Source organism: Lithobates pipiens, unplaced genomic scaffold, assembly GCF_037356315.1.
Source record: "Lithobates pipiens isolate NorthernLeopardFrog02 unplaced genomic scaffold, aLitPip1_a1.2 Scaffold_13, whole genome shotgun sequence".
Lineage (NCBI taxonomy): Eukaryota > Metazoa > Chordata > Amphibia > Anura > Ranidae > Lithobates > Lithobates pipiens.
In genome coordinates this window covers 506942126-506962720 of record NW_027507718.1, presented here as the reverse complement: position 1 = coordinate 506962720, position 20595 = coordinate 506942126, and the positions used below count along the sequence as shown (strand labels likewise).

General features: G+C 43.7%; 1 protein-coding gene across 2 annotated transcripts in view; it reads right to left on the bottom strand.

Moving 5' to 3' along the window:
• SLC4A11 (solute carrier family 4 member 11) overlaps positions 1-20595 on the bottom strand; it is a 228856-nt gene that overhangs the window by 25172 nt on the left and 183089 nt on the right. For both annotated transcript variants that reach the window (XM_077478039.1, XM_077478040.1), the window contains exons 12-15: positions 18378-18510; positions 14495-14568; positions 8401-8653; positions 4347-4453 (exon numbers count right to left, since the gene is read on the bottom strand). In XM_077478039.1, the coding sequence (XP_077334165.1) occupies positions 4347-4453; positions 8401-8653; positions 14495-14568; positions 18378-18510 (567 nt within the window). The remainder of the gene's footprint in view (positions 1-4346; positions 4454-8400; positions 8654-14494; positions 14569-18377; positions 18511-20595) is intronic.

The following is a 20595-nucleotide window of genomic DNA, read 5'->3' as shown; positions in this document are numbered from 1 at the left end:
AAAGAGCTCCCAGTTTACCTATTCCTAAATCTGCAACGGTAATGTCCCAACTGTCTCAAAAATGTGCTGTGAGAAAATCTCTGCCTCTGACCACTGTAGGTAGGGATAATTTGCTGAAAATGACCATCGTTCCTAAATTCTGGTACGTATTTCGCCATACCCCAGTCCTTACACCCAAAAATACTACTGGGTGGCGACACCTGTCAGGGACCCGTGTCTGATTGATGTATGGATCAAGCTTTATTCAATAAAGGCATTATTTTGGACTGCGGCCGTCCTTTTTCAATTTTTGCCACAGTCATACAAATGGTTTGGTCATTTGGACTCTGCAATAATTCTGGAGTGAGGTGGTGTCTGAGCTCAGCACCATTTTGTGGGGTAATGGTACCTATGAATCCCTTAGTTCTTCTACTGGGTATCTGTGACACCTTAAACACCACCCTCCATGAGAGTTTGTTTATGCCTTGTTTTATGCTAGGAAGTCTATTCTTGCCTGGAAACAGCCGAATCCACCTACAACGTCACAGTGGTGCTCCCTTGTTAATCAGGTGTTGCCCTTATACAAGCTTACTTATATTGGTCGCAACTGACCTAAAAAATGTCAGTCTGGAGAGCGTGGATTTTGGCTAGGGATCCAACATTGTAATCATTGGTATAATTGGTGGACTAGCCCTCTGTTCAACATATCTGCCCTCTCCTGTTTGCCCCTCACACTTCCCCCCCCTTTTTCCCCCCTCTTTCCCCTTTTTGTTTCTCTCTCTCATCTCCCCTACACCCATTTCCCTCTACCATCCCTCTCCTCTAATTGCCATGAGTTTAGTTAATAGAATACCTTCCCTGCCTCATGTGATGGAGATCGGAGTATTCTTTATCCATCTGTCAGAATACTTCTCATACTATACGGTTGTGTACAATAGATCATGTGTTCTATCTGTATGCTACCCAGCAACATCCTTTACTATTGAATGTTGCTCTGGATTGTTTGATTTAGTCACCCATGATTGGTGTCATTGGGAGGAACTGTACCCCATCAATGCCATTGGCAGAAATTGTGCCCCACCATTGGTGTCATTGGGAAGAACTGTGCCCCATTGATGTCACTGGCAGGAATTGTACCCCATCGTTGGTGTCATTGGGCGGATTTGTGCTCTTCATTGGTGTCGGTGAATAAAATAGCACCCCAAATGCAGGATAAAAGTAAGCAAAGGGCCACAGTTTGGAGACTACTGCTTTAAAGCATCAAAGTTTGCGGTCATGCCTGTAGAAGGTTGAGTTGGGTTGAGGTGCAGAACCCCAAGAACACTTTTGTTTTAGAGGCAAAGATGACGTTTCGAGTCAGTAAAGAGCAGGGCCTTATCCACAGTCAGGATAAATGCCAAATATTTCTTGAGCATTTTTATTTAAATCTCTAGGATAATATTTCGATGCGCTTAAACACTTTAACCATTACAAAAAAAACAAAGCGATTTGTTGGCCATCGATAATAGCGGCACAATATTAATAACTTGTTCCTATTGAATTGCTGACGTCAGTACAGGACGGAGAGAATTCCTGGCTCTCCTACAAGGCTCTTCCTGGGGTGGAAAGGTGGTTCCTTTTATTTGCCAAAATTATTTGACTGCGTTCCTATTCCTCCATTGTGTGGAGGTGGCTAGGCTTCTACCAAATGAGGAAAGAAGAGACACCATACAGGACTCTCCATTCCAAACATCTGCAGATATTACGACAATTCCTCTTCCTGTTATTCGCCCAGAACAATGACAACAAATAACGGGGTGTCTTTGAGGGATCATTTGCACCTGAGATGCTTTCGACACGACCTGTAACGAGAACCATTCCGCGGCCGTGCGCCCGCAGTTTATTTCAGGTCATATGGGCTTTTACGAGGATGGGAAAGCCACAGTCGGCACGCAAGGTGGAAAAATCTCGTTTAATAATAGTCGGGGTTCATAAATCAAGACACTCAAGGTTTTCCTGAATGGTTATCTATTTTGAGTGAAAATTACAGATGGCGTAAAACATACTGACCCTTGGGTATGGAACTAGCAGGACTTCTATAGGGGGGGGGGGGGGGGGGACTTCCAACCAACATAAAGCCTTACATGGTGCTTCATGTAGATAATTGCATGGGAATGGTTTCTTCACAGCACACAACAGATAACACTGTATAGAGGTGCTTAGCAAAGAGGAAAGTTTATCCAATTGATAAAAATATACACAATCATTTAGGAAGGAGGCGATTACATGGGATAGGGTTACCTTGTATATGAACATAGATGGTCCCTATATTAAACTAAAGCACCAGCTGCACATCATTGCTCTGGACTGGCTTCCTGATGGTGAAAGCGGACCATACCTGGGCAATGGGGGTAAGCATAGCAACTTTTAGCCTCCATCAGGGACACAGGTGACAACGCAGAAGCACAACTTTAAGACAGTCGTTACTCTATAACAGGAAGTGCCTGGACAAGGAGCATCAGGAAGGATAAACAGATATTTTTAATTTTTAAAGAAGCTGCACATTAGGCTCTTGGCAGATTGCTGAGAGGCTGAGCCAGGTACCATCCAGGTTGCTGGGTGGATCCCAACTATATGGTCGGGATCTTTTCAGTGCTTTGACCAGATCAACGACATCAGTAAACAGCAGCTTTTTTTTTTTTTTTTTTTAACTATTATTGTTATTATTATTATATAACAAAGACTCACAATTCAAAGCACAGTTAAAAGTGACAGAAACAGATATGCAGTCAGACACACATTGTATTAAAGTACAACTAAAGGCAAAACTTTTTTTTTTTTTTTAGTTTTGGATAGAGTGGAGAGGGGTTAGAGTGCTCATCAGTTTTTATTGCTGCCTGTGCCCCCGTTTGGGAGATTCACCCTCTCTATTTCCCCTGTTTAACATAACCATTAAAAGTCCAAAAAAAAAAAAAAAAAGTTCCAAATTATGGGTTGTCCCCAGAAAAGTGAGAGGGGAAATCTTTCAAATTAAGGGAATACCTTGGGGACACTAGGTCACCAGACCTAGTGTCCCCAAGGTATTCCCTTAATTTGAAAGATTTCCTCTCACTTCCGGTTTGGCTATGGCACAGGAAGTGAAGGGAAATCCCCACAATGGGATGCAGATGGTTAAAAATAAATAAAAAGTCACAGGTGTTATAACCCTCCCTTGCTCTATCCAAAAGGGGGGAAAAAAAATAAACAAAAAAAAAAATTTTCCTATAGTTCTAGTTTAAGATAATGAATTTCGCTCTGTGAGGGCCCCATCAACATCCTCCCAACCAACATGTTCTTATTTAAAAAAAAAAAAAAAAAATTTTTGTAGGAACCGGGCAGAAAATTGTCGGCAGAACAGCAGCTGCAACCAGTTATGGTTTGGGTATTCTGCCAACTGCTAGTGCCAGCTGTAAGAATACAACAGCCACAGTGGGAGATTCCTGTTTGGCGTGGATGGAGGAATCTGTCAGATTTCTTTTTTTTGTTCAGCCTAGACCGAGGCTGAACAGAAAAAAAAAAAAAAATAAAGATGTAAAGCCTCTTTCACGTGAGGTGTATCAATGCATAAACAACCCCCATGCAAGGGCTGCGTTTACTTGTATGGGGATGTACAGGTGCTCCATGTATTCCTGTGCAGGCACCTCAGTGATATCAATGGGTCACAGTGGCTGCACAGGCATAGTCACTGCTCCCAATATGACATCCACGTGGGTGCGGCAGGGTGTTACTGACCTCTCTCTACTACCTGCATTTGGAGCCGTGCACCAACACCCACAACAACGTCATATTGGGAGCAGTAGCAATGCCTGTGCAACTGCTGTGCCCCATTGACATAGATGGGACTGCCTGCACAGGGATGCATAGAACACCTGTGCAACCCCAGGTGGGTAACATGGCCCTCTCATGGGCATACGCATTGATAGGCGCTGTGTAAATGAGACTTTAGGGCCAACTTCAGTTTGTCTAAATCAGACTACTGCACCCAAAGGACAGCAGCTGTAAATCCCATACTGGCAGCACACTATCTGTTCTCACTCCCTTTTCTACCCACCCCCTTGTCACCAACTGCCTTACATTCGACCCTTATTTATCCAGAGTGACTTTTATAGCACAACTAGTTTCCGGGAATGCTGGCGTTCCAATTCACGCTTTAATTTATATCGGCCAGAGATGACAACCAAAATTAAACAGCGTCGGGGAGTCGGATCCGTCTGAACATCAAAAGAAACATAAAAAGGCCCTTTAATCCCCTTTAATTGTGACGCTAATATGTTGTCCCCATGACATCGGCATGCCAAGCCAAGCACTGTTATGTCAACAAATGGGAAAGGACTACAGAGAGGACTTACTGCTTATATCCTGGAAGAAATACGACCCGACCACTGAGAAGGTCAGCACGGAGATGGGCAGCGCACAATCCGACAGCATCTCACGCACTCTGGAGTGTAGGTAGGGACTGGAAGGTAGAAGGATGAGGTTAATTTTCTACAGGAAACATTTTCATTGGTCATAAAACAAAAATAAAAAAAGTTATACAGTGGAGGAAATAATTATTTGATCCCCTGAAGATTTTGTAATTTTATCCACTTACAAAGAAATTAAGGGTCTATAAAAAATGTTTTATCATAGGTGTATGTTAAATGAGAGAGACAGAATATCAACCACAAATCCAGAAAAAAAAAAAAAAAAGCACACATGAAATAAATGTTATAAATTGAGTTGCATGGGAAACAATGATTATATTCATAAAAGCTCTATCAATATTTCAGCACAGGAAAATAGCTATAAAATATATTCTCGCTGGTATCGGACTCCAGACAAGCTCCACAAATACTTTTCTTCTGTTTCACCGCTCTGTTGGCGTTGTGGATTGGGTAGGGGAACCCCACTTCATATTTGGTGGGACTGCACTCGGCTCAAAACATTTTGGGAAGGAGTACATGAGACGATCACCAGTATCTCCAGTTATACCTTGGAGTTTACATCAGCTCAATACCTTTTACATTACACCACGCTACCACGATCGACGTATAGGAAATCCATTGTCCCACACCTCCTAAATGCAGCCAAACAATGTATACCTCTCTATTGGAGGAGCACTACCCTACCTACCTTGAAGGACTGGTTCAAACGTATAGAAAAGATCTCAGAGATGGAAAATTTGATCCACCAAGCCAGAGACTCACCAACAAAATACAATAACACGTGGGCGTGTTGGTTACACTTCCGTGAATCACCGCAATTTCGGGAGTTACTACACACAACTTAACTCCCTTTCCCTGTAGGGGTTTGCCCTCACCCCAAATTCCTAAAAGCTTCCACATGCCAAATTCAATTCCTATGCTGTATCCGCCATGCCTTGTTATCCTTAGGCCTCTTTTGTTTGACAATGTTTTTTGTATTCTCCCTTATCCCCCTCCTTACCCTCTATTTAAGATAGTTCCACCAGCAAAAGGTCCTAAAGGAAAGGGACTGTTTATATTGCAATGGTCATATGCATTAAGAAATAATGCTACGTTCCAGCTTGCCCTGGACAACTCCCTCACATAGGTAGTCATTTACCTTCCTCATCGCATAGCTTATCCCCATATACGACTTAGATGATAGGTTACACTCATGTGCTATTGCGAGGTAGAATTCACTACTGCTCCAAAAATTTAGATCATTACTACCACTTTCTGAAGAAATTCTTATTTACCCTCCCCTTCCATACAGCGTGATCCCATTTGGGGTATGGAAGTAGAGAGGGGAAGCTATGTCTCTACTTATATATCCTCCAGATATACTTCTATATCTCGCATCATGAGCTTTTGTCCATCCTGGTTACCCTATCCTATTTACGCCTTATTTACCGCAGGTATTTATCTGTATTTTGCTGAATGTACTAAGTTGGAAGTCTATTATTTCTGTTTAGAATATGTCAGTGGCAATATTGTAATGCTATACGGTTGTACCACTAATTGTGAACATGTATCTGGGCCTTTTGTAACAGCCCTTTGGTTGTGTTATGATGGATTGTAACTATCTTTTCTTTACTAATAAAAATTGTTTGAAAAATAAATAGATAAATAAATAAATAAATAGAGTTGCAGTTCAGTGAGTAAAATAAGTATTTGATCCCCAAGCAAAACATGACTTGGTACTTAAAAGTTCTGGTTGGCAAGCACAGAGGTGAGATGTTTCTTGCAGTTGGTTACCAGGTTTGCACACATCTCAGGAGGGATTTTGGGCTACTCTTTACAGATCTTCTCTAAATCCTTAAGGTTTCTTCGCTGTCACTTGGCAACTCAAAGTTTCAGCTTCCTCCATACATTTTTTCTATAGGATTAAGGTCTGGAGACTGGCTAGGCCACTCCATGGCCTTAATGTGCTTCTTGAACCCCTCCTTTATCGCCTAGGCAGTATGTTTTGGGTCATTGTCATGCCAAAAGACTCAACCATGACCCATCTTCAGTGTTCTGGCTCAGGGAAAAAGGTTCTCATCCAAAGTTTTAAATATATATATATATATATATATATATATATATATATATATATATATATATATATATATATATATATATATATATATATATATATACACACACACACACACACACACACACACACACACACACACATTGCCCCATCCATTGACCTCTCAATACGACAAAGTAGGTCCGTGCTTGACTGTAGGAATGGTGTTAGGATTATAGTCAGCATTTTTCTTCCTCCAAACTCGGCGAGTCCAATGAACATCTAAATGATTCACATAAGGATTGGAAGAAAGTGCTGTGGTCATGAGAGACCAAAATTGAGCTCTTTGGCATTGACTCAACTCAACGTGTTTGAAGAAAAATTCTGACTATGACCCCAAGAACCCCATCCCTACAATCATGCAAAGCGGGGGAAACATGCTTTGGGGCCATTTCTATGCTGAAAAGGTACAGACCGACTCTGCCGCATTGAGGGGCCAATGGATGGCGCCATGTATTGTAAAATCTTGCTTGAGAACCTTCTTCCCTGAAGATGTGTCTTCCAGCATGACAATGACCCAAAACATACCGCCAAGGCAACAATGGAGTGAGCTCTCCAGACCTCAATTCTATAGAAAATTTATGGAAGGAGCTGAAACTTCTGATATTCTGTCACGATCATTTAAAATACACCCATGATAAAAACTATAGACCCTACAGTGAGTGGCAGTTGTGTGGACAAAAAGGTCTTGATGTCAGAAGAATGGGCAGACTGGTTCCAGATGATAGAAAGGCAACAGTAACTCAAATAACCACTCGTTACAACCAAGGTATGCAGAATACCATCTCTGAATGCACAACACATCGAACCTTAAAGATGAGCTACAGCAGCAAAAGACCACACCGGTGCCACTCCTGTCAGCTAAGAAGAAGAAACTGAGGCTACAGTTCTCACAGGCTCACCAAAAATGGACAATAGAAGATTGGAAAAGTGTTGCCTGGTCTGATGAGTCTCAATTTTAGCTGCAACATTCAGATGGTGGGGTCAGAACTTGGTATAAACATCATGAAAGCATGGATCCATCCTGCCTTGTATCAACGGTTCAGGCTGGTGGTGTAATGGTGTGGGGGATATTGTCTTGGCACACTTTGGGCCCCTTAGTACCAATTGGGCATTGTGTAAACACCACGGCCTATCTGAGTATTGTTGCTGACCGTGTCCACTCCTTTACGACTACAGTGTCCCCATCTTCTGATGGCTCCTTCCAGCAGGATAATGCACCATGTCACAAAGCTCCAATCATCTCACCACTGGTTTCTTGAACATGACAATGAGGTCACTGTACTCCAATGGCCTCCACAGTCACCAGACCTCAATCCAATAGAGCACCTTTGGGATGTGGTGAGAGTCGCACCATGGATGTGCAGCCGACAAATCTGCAGTAACTGCGTAATGCTATCATGTCACTATGTCACTACGGGCCAAAATCTGAGGAATGTTTCCAACACCTTGTTGAATCTATGCCACAAAGAATGAAGGAAGTTCTGAAGGCAAAAGGGGGACCAACCTAGTACTAGCAAGGTGTATTAATAATGCATATATACATATACACACACGGGCCAATTTAGAGTGGTGGTAATAACCTACTAGATAGGTATTTGGAGTGTGGGAGGAACACTGGGAGAACATGCAAACTCCATGCGTGTCTTGTCTGGGATTCGAACCAAGAACCCATGTGCTGCAAGGCAGACATGCTTACCACTGTGCTGCCCTATTTTATTTAATTCAAAAAGCCCTTTCAATGTATGCAAAAAACCTGGATGGGAAGGTTTTTTTTTTTTAACTTTGCAATAAAAGCGGGGTTTCTCTTTGAGCACACCGGAGGCTGGGCAGATCATCACGAACAATAATTGAGAACTGGAAAAAGCCTCCGTGTTCTCATCTCACCTCTTCTTGAACTGGTAGAGGGTGTGACCCAACCAGAGAGTCCCAAACATCAGCATGAGACTGAGGACGGCGGACTCCTTCCCATGTTGGGCATCGTCGTGATCCAGGCTCTGATTGTGCAGGATGGAGTTATTGAAGGTGGAGTTATAGAAGATATCAGACGTCAGGCTCGTCGTGTTCAGCAAGGACTCATGGGTTGCTTTATATTCATGGAGATAGGCATCCGGGGCTTCCAGATAATACTTTCTGAAAACTGCAAGACAATAAGAAATAAAGTTAAAGTGGTTGTAAACTCTCCCCCACAACTTTGTCCCATGTAAATCAGCATAAAAAAACCCTAATGAACACTGCTTGTAGATATCTCCTTACTTGCTTAGTATTGTTCTAATCCTTTTTGTTCTTTAGAATGACATCACTGAGCATGCCCAGATCTCCCCTGATTTACGGCACACTCTCTATATGTGCTTGTCTATCTGTTATCAGGACTTCCTACGGCACACCACTGATATCCCAGGAGGCTGCATAATCATTCAGAGCTTCCTCCTACACACCACATGACCATGTGACATCACATGCAGTGTAAACTTGGCCATTACTGCAGTCTTATCAGTTGAAATTGATAAGACTGACACAGGCAAACAGACAATGGGCACAAGTAAATACTATAAAATAAAGAAAGTCAGCTATGAACAGGGAAGCAGGATTGCCATAGAAACGTTGCATTGAGAAGGAGGCTTGGCTAACAGTACAGGAAGTGCTCCATGTAAGGGCAGAAATACACTCGACTGTGGACTCAGAAAACAATACTTAAGATGGCGCTGCCTTACACCCTGGAAACAAGTTTTTTAAAGTTTCTTTAAACAGTAAGTAGTATGAGATTTGGGCTGGATTACAGTGGCTTTAATTTGATAATTACTTATTATAATGGACTAAATGAAAAGAAGCATCAGAGTGGGAGAGTTTACTTCCTCTTTAAGTAACATTCCAAAAATTAACAAAATGAAACATCTAATTGTTGCAGAAGCTTAGTAGCAACAAATGTCAATAAAAAAAAAAAAAAAGAGAACTTGGTGCCTAGGTAATAATAAAATGATTATCTAGTGCATAAAGCAAGGTCCATAAAGATATGGATGAGTTTGGGGTAGAGGAACTTGACTTCACAGGAACGAAGGGGCCAAGCCCAACCCCCGAAAAAAAACAGCCCCTAACCATAATTCCCCCCCCCCCACTAATTGATTTGGACCAGTGCACAAAGGTCCATAAAGACACAGATGAGCGAGTTTGGGGTGGAGGAACTTGACTGGCCTGCACATAATCCTGACCTCCACCCAATAGAACACCTTTGGGATGAATTTGAGCGCAGACTGCGGGCCAGGCCTTTTTGTCCACATCAGTGCCTAACCTCACAAATGCGCTTCTGGAAGAACGGTCCCATAGACACACTCCTAAAACTAGTGGACAGCCTTTCCAGAAGAGCTGAAGCTTTTATTATATTATTATTATACAGGATTTATATAGCGCCAACAGTTTACATAGCGCTTTACAACTTGATATAGCTGCAAAGGGTGGGCCAACTCAATATTTAAACCCTACGGACTAAGCCTTCAATGCCATTAAAGTTCATGTGTGTGTGTGTAAAAGGCTAAAGATATAGTGCTGCACTTTACATTTGAAAGTCCACTTTCAGAAACCTTAGAAATAGTTTTTGGCATTCGGAGAGGGTTACAGGTGACCCAACTGAGAGCCCGTGGCCTGCCGGCACTCTCCATCCCCTGGAAACAGGATGTTTCTCCTGCTTCTTCCTTTCATCTTTTTTAGAATGTTGAAAAGCCAGGAAGGTTTATTTGTTCGCCATTCGGAAATGTCAGCAAGTACAGCGGAGGAGAACAGGTGTCAGAGTGCTGAGCCCGTGTCGTGCGTACAGACCTCTCGCGTCGGCTGGATCCAGATGTTTCAACAGAGCTTCCTGAGAGCCGCAGCTGTCCCTCATCACCCCCCGAGACACGGGAGGCCGAGATGTGCTAACTGGTGTGGAAAAGTCTAACCCGCGGTGTCATCCATACATAAACAAACATCTCGTATTTTGTGCTACGCATTGCAAGCACCTCTGATTGACGCCGTATCTCAGGTGTACATGGATAGTCTGAGGCACCTATGTCACATCATGCCACACTTTGATTTCGGGTTTAGTGGTCCTTCACTCAGAAGTTCATGAATCGGAAATAAAAAATGAGCCTCGCTGGCTAAAATAGAAGGGCTCATTTCTGCAGTTTTGATGTAATAAGTCACCCTTCAAAGAGGTCTCTCCTCCAGTCCGACGTGTCCTGCACGGGTTTTGCAATGGCTTCCACAGTCACCAGATCTCAATCAAATAGAATAGAGCATCTTTGGGATGTGGTGGAACTAGAGTCGCATCATGGATGTGCAGCCGACAAATCTGCAGCGTCTGTGTGAGGAATTTTCCCAACACCTTGTTGAATCTAAGCCATGAAGAATGAAGGCAGTTCTGAAGGTAAAAGGTGGTCCAACCCGCTACTAGCAAGGTGTACCTAATAAAGTGGCTGGTGAGTGTATGTATGTATGTATATATATATTTTTTTATATATTGAAGAAACAGTCCTCCGGGTGAAGAAAACTCCTCAAACAGGCAAGTGATTAAGGGTCGTCACCAACAACTCCCTCCTGAAGAACCGGCAACCTAAAGGTTTGTATATACGCTTACTAGAATTAAATGACCTACACTAAAGAAAGGTCAAGTGGGCTGTTTGGTATATACTCATCCAAAGAGTTCCATTCCAGTTGGATATATATATTTCTACATCAAATGCCACTCCTCCTCTCACCTCCAATCAATACTCTGCCTAGGGTAGTTTCCGTGTGGGTTCAGCCTCACCCAGGTGCAGTCCCAGGTCTTGGGCTTCTAAATGCAATAAACAGTCTGGGAGCCCTTTACTGATGGCCACCCAATGCCCTGAAACTTTGCAGACACTTCTCATGTAAGTAGTTTTCTTTCAAAGTGGGGAAACCCTTCAGTGCTCCAAAAGACCATCAGTAGGGTCTCCCAGACTGTTTAGCACAGGGGTCTTCAAACTATGGCTCTCCAGTTGTTCAGGAACTACAATTCCAATCATGCCTAGTCGTGTCTTTGAATTTCAGAGTTTTACAATGCCTCGTGGCATATGTAGTTCCGCAACAGCTGGAGGGCCATAGTTTGAGGATCCTTGGTTTAGCATTTCGATTTAGCTCTCAAAACCTGGGACTGCATCCACAATTGTGTATCCTTTCTGATGGTCTACCTTAGTACTCATCAAAAGCTCTCAAAGGGTTTTCCTTTCAGGCTGCTAATTGGGAGGACAGCAGAAGGGGGTTTGAGTGCCACACAACACAGCAGAAAACAACGTAATCCCTTTAGACACAAGCCAATGAGCGTGCATTTTCAGGTCTATAAAAAAAAAAAAAAAAAAATACAGAGGGATATCTGGTGTATAAACTATTCACATTTCAAGCAATTACCTAACCTGCATTACAAAGTGGAAGAGCATGTAAAATATGCGTCTAAAGCAACCCAAAGACTAGGAAATTTTAACCACTTGCGCACCGGGAACTTTCGCCCCCTTCCTGCCCAGGCCAGTTTTCAGCGCTGTTGCACTTTGAATGACAATAGCGCAGTCATGCAACTTACATTTTCTTCATTTTTTGTCACACTAATAGAGATTTCCTTTGGTTGTATTTAATCACCACGTAGGTTTTTTTTATTTTTTGCCCAAACAAATAAAAACCAAAAATTTTGGGGGAAAAAACGCAAGAAAAAAAAAAAAAAAAACTTTCATAGTTTGGTATAAAATTTTGAAAACAGGTAATTTTTCTCCTTCACTGATGTATGCCAAAGAGGCTGCACTGATGAAGAGGGACTGATAGGTGGCACTGATGGGTGACATTGACGAGGAGACTCTGGTGGGCACTGTTAGGCAGCAGTGGTGGGCACTAATTGGCAGCAGTTTTGTAGAAGCCGATTATCGTCTCTTTTCTATTCACCTGCTGACAGCGTGGAAAGGAGCCGTGAAGAGAGCCAGTAACCAGCTTCTGTTGACATTGTGATCAGCTGTTATTGGACACAGCCGATCACATGGTAAAGAGCCGCTGATTGGCTCTTTACCTTGAATCTGTGGTCAGTGTCAGGAGGACAATGCGAACACCGAGCGCGCCGTCTACACCCAGCTGACAGCCTCCCAGAACTGGACAACTGCACTGTAGCTATTAGACCCCTTTGACAGTGAGCCACCCCCGGGCGTCCGCAGTAAAGCAGTGCTATTTTTACATTGCTTTACCAGCGCTATTCGGCTGCTAGTGGGGTGGTTTTAACCCCCCACTAGTGTGCAAAAAGGGCTCAAATCCGCCTGCAAAACGGCACATTACCGGTGGTATGGTGGTGCTGTGTGCACTGCTCCTCCACCGCTGCAAAGAAGCTGCTGGCAGGACTTTTTGTGACGCCCTGCCAGCGCACCCCTCCAGTGTGAAAGCACTCAGGCCGTCACACTGGGTTTGCAGCAGCTGTGGCTTTTTTCAGGCTCTATCTTTAGCGCTGTAGCACCTGAAAAACACCTCCAGTGTGAAAGGGGTCCCATTCACCTATAGTGCGGACTTCAAATTTCTTGCACCACAGGTGGAAATCCCTCCCGCAGGACTATTGTGTTTTGCTTACGAAGAGTCTTCTGTACCGGCAGAAGATAATGATTACTGCTGGCTGCCATAGCCACAGACAGTGAATGCATGCAAAAAAAAAAAAAAAAAACAACAGGCTGGTTGTGCTGAAGTTGATCAATGGGATTGCAACCAGCCTGCCTGCTCATACATGAATCGACTCTCCAGCTATGGCTGGCTTAAAGCAGCCCAGGACTCTACTCCCTCATCCAGGCATGGGATGGGGGGGGGGATTCTCCTTGTTGAGCCTTTGTATTCTGACAGCAGGGAGACTTCCCCTGATATCGCACGAGGAAAATCCAACAGGATGGTTGTACAACCAACCTGCCCATACATGGATCGAAGTTAGTCTGCTTTATGCTGAACCAGTCAAATTTCGATCCATGTAAGTCTGGCTTTAAAAAAAAAAATGTAATTTCTTAAACTTATATTTGATATGTCTGGTAATTTACTGCAGGTGCGGACCTCCCACTCACACGCGTCCCTAGAGGGTGTCTCCCAGTTTGATTCCTTGCAAGCCACACAGGGTGAAGTGGTATCCCTCTTTGGAGTGGGAGTGGCCAAGGGAAATATGGGGACCATCTGATTGATTTTAAAGGAATTCTGGCAAGGAGAGTCCCTCCCCCCGCCCCCCCCCCCCCCATTTCATACCTTTTATTGGTAATTATACCCTATGTTTTCTTAAAAGAAAGTGTTTATTAACTATTTATTAACTATTTGATGACACTTGAAATGCTAAAATATAATTTTTTTAAACAGCAAATCCACACTCTGAGGAAGACCATGACCATGAAGGTCGAAACGCGTCACAAATGTTATATGACAGATTTTCTAATATGCGTCGCTGTATCTAATCTTGTGTTTGCATTTTCTGTATTTGGAATGTTACCATATCTCCTACCAGAGCCTATAATTTATCTGCCATGTGCTCATGCCATGCCAACTTTTCAATAAAGAATTTCCTTTTAACCTATTAATTCCTTGATATTATGAACGTTGCTGCTAAACCGATCACCCCCCCCCCCCCACCCTGGGGGAACCTTTCCCATTTTGTCACATAGTTGGTTTATGAGGAATTTCGTAACTGTGTAATTAACGAGAATCCAAAAAAAAGAACAAGGACTGAAAGAGGAAACTCAACAACAGCTCATGTGACCCCCAACGCCGCCTGTCAGCTCCTCATAAAAACTTCAGTCTAAGAATGTTCTTCCAATTGCAGTTGCCCCCTCCACCTCCCACCGTACACCCCACATGATACCAAGATTAAAATTCCCCATGTATAAAAAGTGATGAGCTCCGACTATTAATATCGCTATCCATTACCAGGCTGGTGTGGAGCTAAGAGGGGACTTAAATGCTAGGATACATAAAACACAAGGTACAAGTCACTTACTTTTTATAATCCCTTTAAGTGCATCCAGCACAAACGTAATGGATATAAAAAGTGCTATGATTTCCTCTGTGGACCTGAAAAGAGAAAAAACTAAATTAAACAAAACAAAAAAAACAAACAAAACAAAAAAAGGTGGGATTTAAGTTATTTTGATCATTTCCAGTAGGTGGGAGCCAGCCCTTTAAAAGACCAGAAAGTCTGAGGTGGTACATGGGCTTCCAGATCGTATGATCAATGTGATTGGCTGTCATAGTAATCATGTAATCGCGAGCCCATTCCATTGGCTCCATATCATACACCGTGACCAAAAGTTGTTGGTGACAGTGTGATTGGGTGCCGAGTCCCAGAACACAACAGCGGCATCTGGCTGCCACATACTGGTATATGTACAGCTGACAAAGGCTAGCTTTACCTTTTGAACCATGCTACACCCGTATTTAGAGTGTATAAAAGGTACAAATGGGACGAACCCTGCCTTAGGGCCCTGGTGTGCATGTGGTCCAATGGCACTCTGTGTGGCCCTGGGGGGGGGCATGCAGACACTAATGGGCGCTTCTCTAAAGCCCTGTTATGGCAGTGATTTCTAGCAGTCGCATGTAATGTGACTCCAGTCTGACTGCCTCCTGAAGCATGTTCCCCACTTTATAGAATGTTCGCAGTCTCTGACCATCTGCCGTACCGCGCCCGCAGTCTCTGACCATCTGCCGTACCGCGCCCGCAGTCTCTGACCATCTGCCGTACCGCGCCCGCAGACTCTGACCATCTGCCGTACCGCCTCCGCAGACTCTGACCATCTGCCGTACCGCCTCCGCAGACTCTGACCATCTGCCGTACCGCCTCAGCAGACTCTGACCATCTGCCGTACCGCCTCCGCAGACTCTGACCATCTCCCGTACCGCCTCCGCAGACTCGGACCATCTCCCGTACCGCCTCCACAGACTCGGACCATCTCCCGTACCGCCTCCACAGACTCGGACCATCTCCCGTACCGCCTCCACAGACTCGGACCATCTCCCGTACCGCCTCCGCAGTCTCTGACCATCTCTTTGCTTTGCCGTGTGAAAGGACCCTTATTCTGTGACTATATCCTGTTGTGGGTCTGCATTTTCTCATGGCAAATATTCACTGATTTTTTTTTCCTATTGAAGCAAATTGGCCAATGCTTTATAAGAGTTTTTTTTTTTTACTTCCTCTAGATCAACTGTAGGTATTGGGTTTGGTAAATAGTGGTTTACAATGCATTTATGTGGTTGAAGTTGATGGATTCTCTTTTTCAACCATGCTATGTAGCTATACAAATTTTCATCTAAACTCACTTTTTTTGTATGACCAAAAGCCGTCCTACATTATATACCACACTCTAACCACATAAAAAAATAAACCGCTATCAGTTTCGACCCGTCCTTCCTTTTCAATTCAACCTCAGAAATAAAAAAGAAGTCAGCTGAATGTGTGTGACAAATGACCAGATGCGGGTCAGTTTCCTATCTCATGCTGGCACCATTTCTTAGGCTTTATGTGGTCTCATTTATCACTATTAGTAATAGCAATGCCCATCAAGGTTTTAATTCATCAAAGTCACGATATAGCTAGTAGTAGTTGGTCACATTCAACTAGACTTGTTCTGTAATGTTTTCACCAGTCATCCTAGTAGCTTCCTAAGTTCTGGGACAAACAACATTTTCCTTAAAACATTTCACATCATAAAGTTTGGATTCAACTGCATCCAGGCTATGGCCATTCAAATATTCTTAATGCACAGTAATTAGCTTTAATGCAAACCATCACTGTCCTCTAAAGGCACTGTGCAGCAATTCATCCTCAAATTTTAAACCAGAAATCCCTTTCACTTTCTCTTCGTAGTTATCCTGCTGGACACCCGATCAAAGGAGACGTTTGGTGGATCAGATGGCAGTCTGGTGTAAACAGACAGTCGGTCGGTCTGTCTACATCCGATCGCACATAGAGAAGAGCAGGCCATGTCTGTGTCTGCTCTGCATAAGTGAAGCAGACACGGACCAGCCTATCCACCTGCTGAGCAGGGATCAGCAGACAGATTCCTTGCTGAGCAAGTGGACTCCAACGTGCCCACCCTATGTGTAAGGCTGAACTCTGGCCAAAAACAAATTTTTTTATATCGGCACTGTAATAATAAACTCATGCTACTGAAGTGTGGCCCATATGTTTAGGCTGCAGTAATATGTACAGGTCTTACTTTTACTCACCCCTGTACAGTAGAGCAGAACAGGGAGTTACACTTTGGCTGGCATACTCAGACTACCATGAATTGCTCACAATCCAGGTCCTCCATTCAGTAAAAGGCTACTTTATTCCAATGGAAGCAGGGTGCTCTCTGATTGGAAGAGGAGTGTATGAATCTCATGATCCCTTCTTCAAAATTACAGAGTGCCTTTCAATGATTTAAAACGGGGGACTTTCTAAAATAAGGGCCAGTTTACTATCCTTCAGGCTTTGGAGGGGCTGGACTGTGGCAGTGGCATAAAAAAAAAAAAAAAAGTTACTTGGCGTTGATAACAGTGTCTCCATCCTTGGCACCTGTGGCGGGACAATGGCGCTTCCCCCCCCCCCATCCTTGGCACCTGTGGCGGGACAATGGCGCTTCCCCCCCCATCCTTGGCACCTGTGGCGGGACAATGGCGCTCCCCCCATCCTTGACGTCCGTGGCAGACACCGTGCCCCACCGTTGGGGCCAGTGGCAGACACCGTGCCCCACCGTTGGGGCCAGTGGCAGACACCGTGCCCCACCGTTGGGGCCAGTGGCAGACACCGTGCCCCAAGGGCCGCAAAAAAGCCAGCAAAGAGCCAAATCCAGCCCCTCGGGCTGCAGTTTGGAGACCACCGATTTGAAAGAATGCAAGATGTTTACTGAATGGAAATGGCATGTGTAAAACCCATCAGTTACATAGTTAGTCAGGTTGAAAAAAAAAAGACACAAGTCCATCTAGTTTAACCAAAAAAAAAAAAAAAGTTAGTACCCAATTATATTATGTGCATTTAGGAAAGAATCCAAGCCTTTATTAAAGCAATCTACTGAGCTGGCCAGAACCACCTCTGGAGGGAGTCTATTCCACATTTTCAAAGCTTACTGTGAAGAAACCTTTCCGTATTTAACCATGGAAATGAAGGAGACACCAGAGTGTAAAATCCCAGGAATTCCCCAGAAGTCATCCTCTTAGCAACGAAACCGGTCGGGTAAAGGAGCCATTTCTTGCTATCGTGTTCCTGTGTACAGTATGTGGATGCTTTTAATGGTGGCCGCCTATGCTGTATACAACACTGTTTTATCTGAATAAATGTAAGTTCAATACTTTTTTGGGGGGATTTTACACTATCTGGTGCCTCCTTCATTTGCATGGTTAAATCTGATCGTGGGGTGATTTGGACCTGGCTTGATTATCAAATTAAAAGTTCTTAATTTGATCTGAGGACACATCTCCAGCTGATGACCCCTGCCAAGTTAACTACATCAAGCCTGGTTGATATATATATATATATATATATATATATATTAATAGAGATATATATATATATATATATATATATATATATATATATATATATATATATATATATATATATATATATATATAAATATAAATAAGTCTATAAGAGTCTGAAAAAGCTCCTCTAATTAGTGGTAAAACATCCTAAAATGACAGGACATGTCCAGTTGGACAGGTCTGATAATACAGCAATGTCACACTCAGATCATGTTGCAGCACAACTGACCCCAAGCAAAGCACTGCAGGGCTTTTAGGCATTGATCTGGTAACATTTAACAGCTTGGTCGACAGGTCTGTCAAGCCCTGATAATTATAATAATGGTACAATAATTATATGAACAGTGTGTAAAGAGATTCACCTCTTGAACAGCTTCATCAGCAGGCTACAGTTGAAGAGGGAGTATAAGATGAGGAAGCAGCTGTTCCACAGACCCGTCCAAGCATAGAAAGCCTTAAAGTCCAGATTGTAGTCATCACAGATTCCTCGGATAACTGTTATAAGGGGAGAGCAGAGGTTAGACACTCTCCATGATCATATACCGACATTTTTAGAAAACGTATTCATTTCACAGCTGATAAAAAGGAACACTGGCTACCCATTACATGGCAAACCAACCCAATCAATAGTATTTCAATTTTGCCCAACGTCCAAGTTCAGCCAAAAATCACAAAAATAAATAAATAAAAATCAGCACAAGGGACATAACTTCTAGTTTGTATCCCTTGTGCAGATTCCTCCTCTGCTAGTGAAAATTCCCCCTCCTCCATTTATAGAATCAGTAGCACAGCCTCTATAAATAACACAGGATCAATGAATGGAGGAAAGGTGAATGAATGGTGGCTCCACCCCCTCCTTTCATAAAGCTGGCTTCTATGAAATGAGCAGCTGAGTGTAAAGGGCAAGCATAGTCAGGCTCTCATGACTTAATGTCGCATCGACTTCAGAGTAGTTAATGCACTTTTTCCGACTTTTATGCAACTCGAGGGCCATAGACTTCAATATTAACCCTCAAAAGTTGCATGAAAGTCATTCCCGAATGTTTTGGAGGGGGAGGGGGGTTGGGGTGACAGCATGCCAAAGTAAAAAAAAAAAAAAAAGACGAACGTCAGGAAAAATTCAAAACTACCCTTGCATTGAGGCTGCCCCTGTGCTGCAAGGGTCAATTGCTTGTATTTGTCTAGGGCAGGGGTGCCCAATCTTTTTAAGAACGAGGGCCACTTAAAGCGGAAGTAAACCCATCCATAAAACAGTTTCATTTCCGGGGCATGCCGGAAATGTAACACTCCCATTGGTTGTGCTCTCAATCAACAATCAAACGGTTAAACCATCCAATGGCTGGTGTCATGACTGATCACATGTGCAGTATCATGGTAGTTTTATATTAAACAGAGGCAAAGATGGCAGCTTCCTTGGCTGAAACCGATAGGGGGGTTTACTTACACTTTAAGTGACTTGGTAACCGTCCGCGGGCCACAATGAGCAGAGCAGGCGGATGACAGGTCCATGCAGAGCGGACACAGACACAGCCCACTCTACTCTATGGGTCCGTCGATCCGATCCGCCCTGACGGAAGGGGATCGATTCCCTTATTTTTATTTATTTTTTAGCAAATCATTTTGGAGGTAGGCAGTTGGAAAAGGACCCAAATCTGTTTACATCTCCATTTCATAGAAGTGAATGGAGGGGTCCGATTGAGTTGGACCGATTGTGTGAAAGGGGCACACTAATGCAGCACACCTGTGTCTTTCCTGCGGGTTAGCTATACTTTGCCATAGACTTCTATTATATCCTGCAGGTGCGGTGCACTTTCTGAAAGCTCACAGGTAATAACAGAAGTCTATGCCTCAGTGCAGGTAACCTGAAGGTGCACTGCACCTGCGGATAAGTTTGAAAGCAGCCCAGTAACCACTGTGCAGATATGCCCGTATATACACTGCAATTTTAGTAATAATTTGACCTTTAATAACAGTCTCCCATTCAGGTATCACCTGCTGTTGCTATCCCAGGCATTTGTTATCACTCCGTCTGTGACAAGAGACAGCGCTATACAGGAAGCATTAGCTTACACAGCTCTGCTCCACAGCTGTTTGCTTTGCCGGCTTCATTAACAACACAGATGCTCTGGGATGGCGGGTCTGCAACCCATGATCTGGGTTTGCCAATCTGCCATCCCACAGAAGGAGGTCGCGGGCCACATCAGAGGGCTTCGTGGGCCACATGTGGCCCCAGGGCCACTGGTTGGGCACCCCTGGTCTAGGGCTAGTGATGGCAAACCTTGGAACCCCAAATGTTTTGGAACTACATTTTCCATGATTCTCATGCACTCTGCAGTGTACTTGAGCACCATGGGAAATATAGTTCCAAAACATCTGGGGTGCCAAGGCTTGCCATCACTGGTCTAGGGCAGGGATCTCCAAACCACGGCCCTCCAGCTGTTGCGGAACTACACATCCCATGAGGCATTGTAAAACTCTGATGTTCACAGACATGACTAGGCATGATGGGAATTGTAGTTCCTAAAAAAACTGGAGAGCTGTAGTTTGGAGACCCCTGGCTAGGGTATCACTAAATGCAGG